Genomic DNA, 14,605 nt, shown 5'->3' with positions numbered 1-14,605 from the left:
TTTTTTTTTTTTTCAATTTCAGGTGGTTGGAAGAATCTACACTGTTATGGAAAAAGAAAAGGGGCAGAGCTGACAACTAACAACTGCAGTTGAACACTGCAAGAACAGGTGAATACCCTGAAAAAGGAATAAGGTAGAGGAATTGAAAGATGTTCACAAAGTCACAGAAAAGCAAGGAAACAGAGGTTTTACGCTGCCCCAGCTAAACGGTAATGCAAAGAAAGCACAGCCAACAAAACCACTGGGACTGCATCACCAACTCTGCTTTAGCTCTGCATGCTTTCTATACCACTATATTATACAATGTCTAATGAACATACTTACATATACGTGGGCCAGTTTCTCTTTGGCCACACTATCTCTGCATAATCATGTCAAACAGAAAGCGTCCTTTTCTTGTTATAGACAGAAACTATAACAGTACTCCACAGAAAACCTTGTTTTATGCACAGATACATGTCAAGAATTTAACGTGCCCTGAGAAAGAGCTAGACATCAATAATTTTGATTTATGTTAGTGCTCAGAGAGGCTACAGAACTACTGCTCTTAAACCAGCTTTCATAGCTGGCCCTTGCTTTGTACAGAAGCAAAGGGACAGTTTCAACTCAAGTCAGTTTACACGTGACTGCAGTCAACCTGGAACATTTTGTATTACAATGCAGAGTTGGGGAGAAATGCTCAATTATTTTAAGTTACATTAAAATCCTCAGCATATTTATTTATTTCCCAGGGAACAAGCCTTCCTACCTGCACACACACAATATCTGCCTATTCCTAGCCCTTTCCTAGGAGTTTTAGCTTTTGGGTACTGCCTTACCAAGGCAATGGCAAGGCACCTAACGCAACGTGACAGTTTTGTAGATGAAGTCGCAAGAATTTCTTGCAACCCCTACTATAAGACTCCAAGCACTCCACAGCGAAAAAGAAGGAACTGATATTTAAGTGATGGAAAAGGACAACTTTAAAGAGCTCCAAATTGCAGCTCACATGAGCTCATCCAGACTCGTTACATAAAATCATAGGAGGCTGCTGAAAGCCCTGTCAACTCAATTCTGGTTTTCCAATCTCAGAGGAAAAAAAAGAGCAGGAAGGCAGCAATATCTTTTTGCCCAAATCTACTTTGCCAAACAGGATGAATTCTCCACATAGTTTCTTCTGCAGTACCTCGCTAGAGCTCCGTGAATTTTTAACCTTCACAGACACACTATAAAGAGCCTTGGGCTCTGAATACATCTCTGCTCAACAAGGCCAGGGCTGCCCTAAGGCTGCATGCTCCAACTACAGGAACACTGCCTAGATGCTGAGGTTTGTAGTACACAAATTGAAAACTATGAAGAAAGCTGTGTGCTGTAATTCCATAAAAAAGAGAGACAAAGAGAAGTGATAATAAAATACGAGCTTTTCCACTTACGAAGGTTGTTTCAAGGAAGATGTTGTCAGAGAAGGAAGCGCTTCCTCCCAACACATCACCAGAAATATGTATTTTAGGACAGAAAGATTTCTCTAAATTAACCTGAGAGCAATTGACGTTGTACCACAGCAGCCACCACTGCTGGCTGGCCACGCTGCTGGCTTCTGAAGCTCTTCTGAAGTTGCATTATTGACTTTTGTACACCACTTAAATACTGCGTTAGCAGAGTACAGCACTAAGTACATAACAGTCCACAATCTTCTCTTCAGCAATGCTAACGACCTACTGTCAGCTCTCCTAAGAGATGGTTTATCAAGAAAGCAAGCAACAGAGGGAAAGGAGGAAAAAATTCAATCACAAAACAGCGCTATCAGATATTAGTGCTATAAATAACCCAACAATCAGAACACTTCAGTGGCTGGAAATGCTGTTGCAAAATATATGCAGAACAGAATGAGCTGTTTGTTTGAAGACAGAAAAGAAGCAGCAGGCCCCGAAGAAAAAAAACAACTCACAAAACTGAACTTTTACATTTACTTTCCTTCTTACTACCTCCCTGAGTAAGAGTGAAAAGTCTGTGGGAAATTTAAACTCTGGAGACTACAGTTCTCTATCACACTCTTTGGACAACGAGGTCAATGCATTATCAATACATGACACTAGACAAAGAACATGAGAGCCACTTCTATGCAATTCCCTTGTGACACGACAACATTTGTGCACAGCTGACAGATGCAGAATGCAAAACCAAAAGAAGCCCATCAGTGAGACTAAACACCTTTTGTTTTTTGAACATGAGAGGGCCCTGTTCTACCCACGGTACATCTGCAGACTGCTTTTATCTATCAGCTGATGGAGAACCGAAATAATTGCGCTAAGAATTAAGGCCTCTGTGGGGAAACTGTTCATCATTGGCACAACTTGTCACGCATGCTGCAGCACACCCTATATGTGGGCAGAATGTCTCCAGCTCAGCAACCAGACTGTTTCTGATCCTTTCTGCATCACAGCAAGCTGAATTCTCAACATAAAGCACCTGCTTTCTCACTTTTCTTCCTTATAGCCCTTCATTTCAATTTCTCTTAACAAATGTGTGTGCACAGCTACAGCATAATGCAGACTTACAAAAAAAAAAACAAAACCAAACAACAGCATTACAAGCAAATGAAGTAATGAAATCTATTGTACTACGTGTAAAATACAAGTGACTAGAAGTAAACACGTTAAACTGATTTCTAACACTTGTCCAGAAAAAAAGCCTTAGACACCAAAAAGAACACAATGAATCTTATTCCAAAATTCAGAACTATAGGTGTACAGGCGCACCACACTTCTTATGCACTGCTAAGCACTGATTAAAAATTAGTTTCACGATAAGATGAATTACCTTCTCTGTGCAGGAGGAGCGCTATCAGATGCTTTGACAGTGAGAGCATAGGATCGCCCCACTGACAGTACAACTCCTGGAGCAATGGCGATAAGGCCTGTTCGGTCATTGATGATGAAGTCTCCCTGATCCCCAGCCAAAATTTCATACACTATCTGTCCATTGGGTCCCTCGTCCGCATCTACAGCAGTGAGCTGCAATTCAAAACCAGAATGTCAGCATGCGTGATTCAGTGTTGGATTCTAATAGTTGTTTGGTTGTTTTTTTTTAATAAGGTAACTTATTAGGGGTAAAGGAAGCAGAAACGAGAGAAAACTTGAACAGCTGTAACAGAACCTCTGATTTCTATAGTACAAGAAGGATTCAGTTTAAATGAAGAATAGTAAGTGGAAGAACATCACGGAACAGAGAAAAACTGCTTACCTAAGATTGCAAGAAAATTATTTTAAGAAAGGAACTTTAAGAAAACTAACAGAGATCAAGTTTACTCTCTTTTAAGTGGAATTTGTAACAGCCACTCTACACTGTTCAAAGCCTAATATCCATGTCTTGCTTTACAAGTCCTCATCACACAGAACTGGAGTACAGTGTTCATTTTACTCCTATACGCACACCACAGAGGAAACCAAACGCAAGAGACGTGATAGTTCTTCCCATATGAACACAGACACAACTGTGCACCTCACAGACATGCAAGGCTCCTTTCATAACATGACACCACCTATCTGAAGAGCTATGCTTATGGGGGGCCCAGTTATAAGCCCAAGTTTATATTTTATTATTATTTATTACGTACTTCTATGTTGTTGCCTCTACACCATCTCTCTACTGGAGTTAAGCCTTTCATACATAGTATTTCTGTGACAGACTTACATAATTTTGGTCCTCAGTATGAGAAAATTTTAAGGCCTAATACTTTAGACACAAACTTTAATGATGAACGTGAGTTTGTTACCAGTGAAATGGGGAAGTTTTACTTTTGTTTATGGAAAATGCAACAGTTTTAGCCCTCTTTTGTAGCATGCCATGAAAAATTAAACATCTGCAAACATGTGGCTGGAAAAAAATCTCAGTATTCATATTTGTTTGCTTCTTGTTGAAGTACCAACACCTCTTCCCACCATAACACGAGCGACTAGCAATCTGAAGCTTCTTATCAGACTTCTGCCATAACATGTTCAGAAGTACACATCCATGCATCAGTCATGACAGTTGGCTGTCCAGGCTCTTAACTTAGCTTTTTCATCTCTCCACCTCCTTTACTCACGCTAAGGTACGTGCTAAACTAATACAATTTATTCAACATACGACATAGCAAGCTGGTTACAATGCCTATCTCTTGAGCTTTATTTTGCAACTTAAAATTACAGCTTAATTATAACCTTCAGAAAACAAAAGGCTGCATAGTTCTCAGTTTAATTTAGGGTTGAACTGCTGAAATTAACTTCAAGCTACACCTTTTAGGCTTTCTAAGGTGATTATCTTCTTCCAAGAAGTGTCACTTTGCTGGTAGGTCTGTCAGCAAATACCATTTCCCATGTGACTTTTAATTACCTCACAAAGTGGCGAGGATTGACACAGAGCTGTATGAGTAGTATTTTAACCTCGAAGGAGGCCACAGCCACAGCAGGCAATGCCAGTGATGCTCATGTACCCAGCTGGCCTGTACCAACAGCAGTGGAGTTGAAATGTCAGCAGCTGACGGCTCAACAGACTCCCGCTGCTCCCAGCTGCAGCTGGGAATTTCAATGTGGGAACAACAAGAAGCACCAGCAGAGCCCTCCTGGGGATGTATAAAGCAGTGAAAAACCTCAGCCTCAGAAGTGATTCTCTACAGTAAGAATGCGAAAAGAAACCGAACCAATCTGCCCAGCTTCTTGAAAGGTCTCTGTCAGCCTGTCCACGTTGGTTTTCTCAATGGAAACAGTCATGCCAGCAGGCTGACTTCAATGGGGATTGCAAGTCTAGGATTTAAGGATAACGCATGATGACAAAGCCTTTGTGATGACCATGAAGCCAACGATAGGATCCAACAGACATCACCTGAGCCTGGAGCGGCCAACACAGCAGGCTAAATGCTTATCAGACACCCTTTTCTCATCCCTGTGATACCCTCAAAGCTGACAGCAGTGCAGACAGGTAGAGAAATTGATTCAAGTTTCTGCCGTATTAGAATATATTGTCACCAATTAATCAGTACAGCATCATGCTCACCTTCAGTGGGGCACAACCTTTTGGAGCACTTTCTACAACTATCAAACCACCTGTGATGGGCCATATCACAGTCAAGAACTCAACAAGCAAGCAGGGAAAGGAAGAATTAAACCCAAAGCTTTAATAGTCGAGTTAATAATGCCTGCATGTAAAACTAACCACAAAAAGGAGAACACAGAAATACTTGGGGATCTAGCTGCTTGGTAGGATTATCTCGATTCTCTATTCAGATGGGCTCAGCGAAATATGAAATTTTGTATGTGAAGTCAAAAACTTGCTAAAAAACAAGAACTAAGCCCGTAATAGCTTAAAGAGATTAATGGATATGCTGAAAGATAAATGACTTAGGTGTATTAATGAAAGTGGGTTTTACCTTTTTTAATGAGAATGCAAACTGTTACTGCTGTTGGGAATGGAGTTACTTAATGGGGGAACAGCCATTTCTAAACTCGCGTGGATTGTATGCAGTATTGATCAACTGAAAAGTATGTTAAATTCCTTTTTTCCTGAAGTACTCCTTTCACACAGAGCACAGAGATCCAAAGCTAAACTTCAAATGAACAGAAGTACTTAAACTTTACCTAAGCTGATTTCATTTGAATCTGTCAGAGTCTCCCAACAATTCCACTATCACTGCTGAACTTGAACTTGCAAATCTTAATTCATCTTTGCAATGAAACATGCCAGAATTCACTGTACATAAGATAAATAGTTGAAATATGTCAAAAACTATGAAAGAGACCAATTATTCTCAAAGTTTAATGAATAAATATCCACGTGTTGTTTTTCAAGAACACCTCTCCTCTATCTTTTTAATTTCTGAAGAAGACATCCTACGAAGACTGCACTCTGGTAATGTGCTTTACATTTCATCCATATGATCTCCTGACATATCAATACATTGACTTTCAACGGACAGACAGAATCAAGACACCAGAGCAAGACCCTCTTACACTTTAGAGCTTCAATCCCTCTTTAAACTACTTCTTTGACGTATACACATCTGAATGCATTAATTAACCCTTGCAAAAGTAACCATCAAACTAAGTGACACAGTTAAGAGAAGTGTTGTAACAACATTCTTTACTTGGAAAGTAAAAGACACAAAAAGACAAATAAAGGCTTTATGCAAAATACAAGCTCCTAAGCATTTAATCACACGATTTGGAACAAGGCCAGTTTTTACAGTGATGACGTGAAAAAGGAAATTAATTGTCTACACAAGCACATAAATTAATAAGGTTAATTAAACTCACAAATACCGAATGCTTGAAAAGATAAGTGATTTGAATAATATTTTGGGGCAAAAGCATGAATAAAAATGAAGTTTTACAGCTGCCATAATACGTGATTCTATAAATTCATCTCCAGCTGTCCCAGACCGATACGGTTTCATAGTTAATACGATTTTAGAAACACATCTAAAATTTATGTGAAAGTTAGTTCAAAACAGGATTTATTTTACTTTCCTAAGAAACTTTTTACATCCAGCAGCATCAGTTCCGTTACATTAAAATGTAACGTACTGCAAATTTTGCAAAATAGGTGCATATTCTACTACAGGAAGAAGTATTTCTTGAATGGACGAGGAGATAAACAACTGTCTCACGGCTTACAAAAACATATTCCTTGTCACTGCATAAACTCTGTCCAGTCTTACTTGCACTTGGAGGAAAATGGAGTTCAGTAGCTGATCTCCACATCTTCTCTAATGACACCTTCAGTGAACCTTCCCTGCAGAGACACAACAACTATCAACCTTTCTTGCAACCCTATGTGTTCCACAAATTAAATGTTCAGCAAAATTGGTCTAAGTCATACTGCCCACAGAAGCTGCATCATGCCATTACACCTCCCCAAAACAGTTCCTGAAGTCACCGTTTCAATGAAGCATGTGCAAGGCTCCCAAGTCACATTCCATACACAACTACCTTGTGAAAAGTCATCAAGGAAGGGTACACGTGTAATCTGGAGCAATGCACCAGGGAAAAGTGCTGGGCTTGGTCTCTTCCAGCTTAGAATATTCTATGGTTCTGTGCTTATACTTTGAGTGCACTGACTGAGAAATGCAATCATAGTCCAGATATACCCCCTGTTAATAACATTTACTGTTTTAACATTAATATGCTAATGGACTGAAGGCAAAGGGTTGCAAATAACCATGTAAATAAAACATCAAGTGTGACTCAAAGTCAACATGTACGAAGATTTTCTCTAAATTGTTCTGGGGGTTAACAGCAAGGCACATTTCTTAGAGGCTGGAAACTACAGGCATGAGCCACGCTGCAAAAACTCAAACACATCTCTAATAAATACTTTAGTATGCGTCTGTATATGAGGATGGCTCAGGTCACATTTGATTATGTGCTGGGAATGAAAGGACACTGTTTAAGAGACAAAGTGATCCAGCACTGAGAATCCACACTTGAGGCACGAGAGCAGAACAGTCCCAGAGAAGGTATTTATTTAACAGCCCTAAATAAAATTTGTCCCCATCTACACCTGGAACTACTGCTACTGTTCAAGACTAATTTTACTGTGAGCCAAAGACAGATGATTGATAGATTTACTGCCTGCAGCTTTTACATCTTTTATCTTTCGCTTCTGACCTTCACCAAATGGCCATTTATGCTGAGCTGTGTGAAGTTAAACGCCCCGTTTAACCAACATCTGGGGCACCTCCTCTAAATTAACTTGCATGGACGGTATAAGAATTATTTCAACTCTCACAAGGTGGTCAGGCACTGCACTAATTGGCTGCATATTGTACTATCTGTTTTCGGTCGCAGTTATTTAATTGTCCCTGTGGGAGTACCCCTGCAAGACCTATAAACATAGAATGCACCTCTGCAACAAGAGATCAGGTAGAAATTAAGACACAGATATAAAAGAAAATAACTTCTGGGGGTTTTTTTTGCTTCATAAATTTTAAGCCTGGGAAAACCAGCGTATTCTTTTCAACGGCAGTTCAGGAGCTTTTCCTGTAAACAGAAGATATAAAAAAAATAATAATCCACTGTAGTTCTCAAAGGCGAAGGAAGCCTTTTAAACCCTCAAGCAAACTTGCATAAAGATCTTGGTGGATTATGGTCTTTGCTGTCTTCTGTCCCTACTCAGCACTATCCTTTTTTTCTTGCTTAATATTTGCTGTACCCTGCATAGCATACATTGCATACCCTGCATACTGTATACAGAAAGGAAATTGTCTAACAGAGTGAATTGAAATGACTAATATGAAATAGTATTGCTTTACGGCTGCATACTCATCAACATGCAGCTGGCTTAATTTAAGCATCTGAATCTCTAGGAGCACAAAGCACTAACAGAATCATGGAAAACAGGATAGAAAAACTCTAACAATATAAAAATGCTAGAATTAAGTACTTCAATAGGTTTAATATTAATCAGTCTTGTAGGTGATAATAGTTATTTACCACACATTTAACTGTTTTAAATGACAGATTTCTCAAACAGCCACGGTGTAATAGGAAGCACAATGAAGTACCTGAAACAGACAGAACACACAGACTTTTAAACTTAAATGAGAAACTATTCACCTCAACCAAGGTCTTGGTCAGCTGCTGCAAGCATTCAGAGTAGAGAAATGGAATACAAACTTCCCAAACCAACCCTATTGCTAATTCCCTGATGGTACAGCTGTAGTCACTGCCCGAGATGTCAGACAGCACATATTTCACACTCTGCTCCATAACATCAGAAGTGAAGAGCGGCCTCTCCTGTGAAGGAGACACAGCCCTCCCCTGTGATAAAAAAACAAGCTCCAGCTTTTCACAGGCTGCACCTCAGCCTTGCAACCAGAGTGCCAAAGGCAAATCACCCACCCTGCCACCATGCTTGCAAGGAAAACCAATGCAACTCAGTAAGATGTAACTTCATTTCCTCTCTTTGGCTCTCTCCTACTAAAGGCAACAGGGAAAGAAGGGAAACTCCTTGAAAAAAAAGTACGTAAAAAAACACCGTCAATTTCACTCATAATGAAATTTTTCCCTTGCTATTTGTGGTTATTTTCAAGCAGAGCCAAAGGAACAGCACTGTTTTCAAGAGTGTACTACGTAGCAAATGCAGAATTTAATATTTTTCCCCAATCCCAGGAGTAAAATCAGAATTGTTTCCTAAAAAATGGGATAACTAGCAAGCACCAGACTGGAGTTCTTTGAACTTATTCATAGTACTCCACTCAGCAAATGAATCTTAATTCTTTTGTAAGCTCACCATAATAAAATTGAAGAGGCAACCAACATGAGAGCAATTGCAATGCTATAGTAGAAATTAACTTTTTTTTTGTTTCAAAGATGACATGCTTAATACAGGAAATACTCTCTTGACCATCCTGAAAATACATCTGAGTGGGGAGTTAAGTGCAAGGCAGTGCTTATGCGTAAATGATTATGAGACTATAGAGATTCACTGAGGTCAGTGTTCTTTTTCTAACTACTTTCTGAGATTAGAGAAAGTGGTTTTTAAAGTCTAATCACATCGGACCTGGGTAATTTTCCCTTGGGAACTATCGTAGCTGATCATCACCTAATAGCTGCAAAACCCAAATGATTCTTAAACTGAAAATGAGTTAGGGTTACGAGATGTTTGCTCCACGTACAGAGAACAAACCAAGTATATCATTAAAATCAGCGTACAGCACTTCAGAATAGGAAGCCTGTTTCCCATTTCAGAAGGTATTTGTAAAACAGAAGCAAACACTGACAAGGCAGCACATGTCCCTCTTCCTGGCCTAAGGAAACCCACAGGCAACCCTGGCTAACACAATTGGCCTTACAGAGCACTCTTCTTGCTTCCTCCCAAAATGAATCATTGACTGAGGAACTTACACTTGCAGTTTTCCTGCTCTTTTTGCACATCTCTGAGGCTGATATAGCAGAGAGTCTGTCTAAGCCCTTCAAAGAGCATATTCCTTTTAAACGTGTAAGTACTTTAGCTGTTCTACTTCAGCCTAAGTTTCAAAGAAAGGTCAGTCAGCTCGGAGCATCCTTATAGCCAGCCTCAAGTACTGCAGCCATTCCCTTTTCACATGGGCTGAAATCTCATGTAGCACCAACTTTTGCCTCGTGTTTCCTGCTACGTGCAACTCCGACCAAGAGGAAACATGGTTTAGACATTGAGATACCTTAAATCCATAGCACACTACTTTGCCTGATACCCTGCACAACAAAGGCACTGACAACTCTAATGAATTCTTTCTGGACTAGTGTGCTTACTCTTTAGGAAGAATCATCAATCTAAAAAAAAAAATATCAGACCTTTATTTCTGCACCTTAAATATTCTCAATTATAGGCTGAGTTAGGAGTTGATGAGATGTTGCAAAGGCAGCTCCTGATGTCAATCCTACACACAGCTCCTGAGCTCTGCCTGCCTTTTGCTCATTCAGGAGAGCACTATTTGATCTCTTTTAACCCATACAGCCACCAATTCTCGCAGAACTTGAAGCAATTTCTTTTTTAAACTTATTTCCCCCCAAATGTTGCTGAAAATGTCCTCAGGGTTCTCAATGATTCTTTACACGCTTGTAGTCCAGACTGATGAAAATATAAAAATAACACTACCAAAGATTCAAAGAGAATAAATACAGCAAGCCCATGAATTTCAAGTATGTCATGCGCCAAAACAAACAGTGAACTCTCTCCTAATCCTGTTAAACTACCGCTGACTTCAAATGTATTATATTTATGAAAATGGTATTACCTCAATCCAATGATTAATTCTTTTTGAATACTCCTACTTCTACTTTCCTTGAATGCCAAACTCTACTAAAATTCATCACAGAATCTTGTTTTCTCATCCATTAGGGCTGGAAATCACTTAGGAAGATGGCTGAGAACTTAGAATAATCACCAGTCACTATTATTTCCATAAACTTCAGTGCAACCGTGTTTCATCTCCTTTCTGGATTCAAACATTATGCCAAAAGCATTCATTACAATGGCTACCCATTGTAATGGGTATAAGCTATTCTGCTTATGAAGGCTGGCATTCAGTACACTTTGCACTGCTCAATTGCTCTACAGACAATTTAAGATGGTCTAGAAACTGTGTTTTATGACATGATAAGACACTTCTGGATATTTCCTACTGAATTGCTTGGTTTGTCTGCCTTCCTAATACGTTTTATTTCAGTAGCCCTCTGGCAATTTAAAATTTCCTTAAAGTTAGGAAGTTTGAGAGAACACCTATCCCTGTGAGAGATCAGGTCTGATGAGAACTAAGGAAGTACAGGAGAATGTTTTTTTCCTCTTATAAGGTTTTTCTTTTTTTACAGACTGAACCATTTCATAAAACTTCGGGTGAATCAGCTGAAATGCAGCATTACGTCTGAGATGACTTCATTTGAGGAAATTCTTAATAGCTAAGTGAGGCAGATAGAAACGCACAAACTTAATTTCTAGCTGTTTCCAGTGCAAGTTCAGTGTGTATCGACAAGGCTGCCCACTGGTAGCAAAGAGTTAACAAAACAAATAAAAACATAAACATTACCTTTATAACGCCTTCCCCAGGCCCCATATCTGTGTAAATCTTGACGTTGTATGATATATTGGAGAAGGTTGGAGAATTATCATTTGCATCAATCACCACGATATTGACCGTCACTGGGGTACTCTCCTGTACGCCATCAGAAGCTATCATCTTCAGGGGGAAAAAAAGGTGGCAAGCAACATAATTTAACAGTGTATTCTTAAGACAACTGCAACTATGAGAAAGGACAAGTAAAAAGCAGTATTTAGCTCTACATTTGTTTTTTAACAGCAAACAAATTACACGAAGCTTAGATTGAGCTTGAGTCAGCAGTGTGCAAGAAACAGGGCAAAAGCACCTTCAAAAAGTACTGTGTCAGAAAAGCAGAAGAAATGAGAGGGAGTAGCTGTGTTCCAGGGCTGGGATTTGAGTTGGCAGGATGTGCAGCAAGTCCTCAGCTATGCTGGACACCCTGAAGGAGCAGGACCTGGCCACCGCACACCGACCTGTTCAACCGTGTGTGTCTCAGGTACTGTAACACACAGGATCTGCTGTCCACCTATGCTGAATTTCCAAGACAGCATTTTAATGTGGGATGTGAAGAGCTAGAAGGTCATCCTATGCCACAGACAAAAATCTGAATTCTCTTTTCAAATATGTTTTGCCTATATGCCCATTTGCAAATTGGCTTAGAACTGTTCCAGGGTTTCCTGACTGACTGCTAACTGCTTTTACAAAAGCAGAAGTAGAAAGTAGAGACATCATGTTCCTAGCCCAAGGGCTAAGAGAAGGCAAAGCTGGCCTCAAGGCCAAGCATGAAAGAGGAAGGTTGGACTGTATCATGGTGGGTAGCAAAGAGCAGCATACAGGCCTGGAACCATTGATATGATGCCAATACTGGGGAGGATCTTAAATCTTGCTAGCAAGCTGAACACATGCTTTTTGGAAGAGAACACCATTGGGTAGTGCCCCCACTTTGCCACTTCTTCTTCATCTCTGTCATTTTAATAACCTGGAGTGGTGTTACAACTAATTATTTTTCAACCCATGCTCTGACTGATGTCTGGTATGCCTTCAGAAGGACTGAGCTTACCGAGAAGGTGTAGAGCTGCTGGGCTTCTCTGTCAACAGGCTGCAGCAGGGTGAGGTAGCGGGTGATGCCACTCTGGGTCACAGTGAAAAAGGTATTGTAATCATTCAGGAAGAGATGGAGCTGCGGGTCCTTGGTCTTTAAAAAGAAACAAAACCACCACATTATATAATTCATTCTTATATGCCATTAAGTTTTCAGTTACTCAATGCATGTGCTAGGTCTCATCAAAACCTAAATACTCAGAAAGCAAATATAGTGATTGATGAATCTATGAAATTGTAAAAAAAATAAGATTAAAAAAGACAAGAAAAAAAGCCCTTAACAAAATGTTACGCACTGATCTGAAAAATCTTACCTGCTTGATGAAAGAGGTGTTAAAAATCTTTAACGTATAAGGTAAGTAAACCCAACTATGAGCAAATAACTATATTCTTCTTTGAGATGACTTTTTCCTTTGAATAGATTTTCAAGCCTAATATAACTAACTTAAAAGTAGCAAGAAGCCAGAATCCAAGTATCTGTTTTCAATTATACTGGAAACAAAACAAAACCTACCTGAATTAATGAAATAGTAACACAGGTGGGCTGGTGCAGTGAAAAAAGATAATGATATGTGTTGAAACATACCACGAAATAAATGCTATTCCGGGATTTTCTTTGTCTTGGACAGAAACCAAAACATACTGATGCAAGATCACTAATTTCTCAGTTGATCAGATCAGAACCATACTAAAACAATTATGGTACAATTTTCAGTTTGGAAGTAACATTTATGGTAACAACAACAAAATAAAACCAAAGGCATTGCATTTTGTTAGTCAAGGCTTCTCCAGGCAGCCTGCTGGGGGGACATATTATGCACTGAGATTATACATTGCCCCCACAACCAGGCAAGCACCAAGAGAGGTAATGCAATGCTGCTGCTGCATGCAAGACCACAGACAACAAATCTATTGGTTAGATACCCTGAGCAGGCAGAAATATCTTTTTGGTGCAAACGGGATCTCAGCTAAGACAAAAGAGGAAGAAAATTCCTGCCATAGACAGAACCAGAAATTATTATTCCAAGGCAACAGGGCAGCTAATTGAAGTCCAGAACCTCAATCCAGTTCTGTCCTGAGCTTGCTAATTGGCTAAGAAGCTGCAGAATGGATATCCTGAGTCCTTATCCCTCAGTCACTGGATGCCAGCACAGAACAAACAAAAGGGGTTTTTAGAACCTTATTCCCTGGTGTTTTGAAAAGCCCTACAAACTAACACACTTCACCTCTCCTTTGAAGGAAGGCTGTGGGAGCTGGGCTTCAGCTTGGAAAAAAGGCCCTAAGGAGACTTCAGGATACACTTTCCAGTACTTAAAAGAGCTTATAAACAAGAGGAATGACTTTACATATAGACAAATAGTGACAGTGCAAGGAGGCATGGTTTTAAACTAAAGGGGGAGATTTAAGTTAGCTATTTGGGAGAAAATTTTCACTCAGGGGATGGTGAGGCCCAGGCACTGCTGTCTAGAGAAGCTGTGGATACCTCATCTCTGAAGGCATCCAAAGGAAGGGCCCTGGACAGTGATCCAGTGGGGGGCAGCCAGCCCATAACACGGGGTTGCAAATGGATGGACATTAAGGTCCCTCCCAACCCAAGCCATTCACAGAATCACAGAATGGCCAGGGTTGGAAGGGACCTCAAGGATCATGCATCTCCAATCCCCTGCCACAGGCAGGGCCACCAATCTCCCCATTTAAGACCAGCCCAGGCTGCCCAGGGCCCCATCCAACCTGGCCTTGAACACCTCCAGGGATGGACGGGGCATCCACAGCCTCTCTGGGCAGCTGTTCCAGCACCTCACCATACATTCTGTGATTTTCTGTTACTGAAATGACAGAAGTACAAATTGTGACCAGGAGTAAGTATTTATATTATCATCCTCCATCTCTCTAAAGATAAATTTGAGCTATTAACATGATTAGACTGCAAAGGTTATTCCACATTACAATTAAATTTGAAATATATATATA

General features: G+C 40.0%; 1 protein-coding gene across 7 annotated transcripts in view; it reads right to left on the bottom strand.

Moving 5' to 3' along the window:
- The window catches only part of PCDH15 (protocadherin related 15), a 566,546-nt gene that overhangs the window by 154,527 nt on the left and 397,414 nt on the right, over positions 1-14,605 (bottom strand). For all 7 annotated transcript variants that reach the window (XR_002117515.2, XR_004160438.1, XR_002117520.2 and 4 more), the window contains 3 exons: positions 12,594-12,728; positions 11,522-11,671; positions 2,800-2,993 (listed from right to left, as the gene is read on the bottom strand). Coding sequence is in view for 3 of the 7 variants with exons in the window: in XM_031554340.1 (XP_031410200.1) it covers positions 2,800-2,993; positions 11,522-11,671; positions 12,594-12,728 (479 nt within the window). In the remaining 4 variants the exon portion in view is untranslated. The remainder of the gene's footprint in view (positions 1-2,799; positions 2,994-11,521; positions 11,672-12,593; positions 12,729-14,605) is intronic.

The sequence above is a fragment of the Meleagris gallopavo genome, chromosome 8 (genome assembly GCF_000146605.3).
Source record: "Meleagris gallopavo isolate NT-WF06-2002-E0010 breed Aviagen turkey brand Nicholas breeding stock chromosome 8, Turkey_5.1, whole genome shotgun sequence".
In the NCBI taxonomy this organism is placed as follows: Eukaryota; Metazoa; Chordata; class Aves; order Galliformes; family Phasianidae; genus Meleagris; species Meleagris gallopavo.
This window is presented reverse-complemented; position numbering and strand designations above follow the sequence as displayed.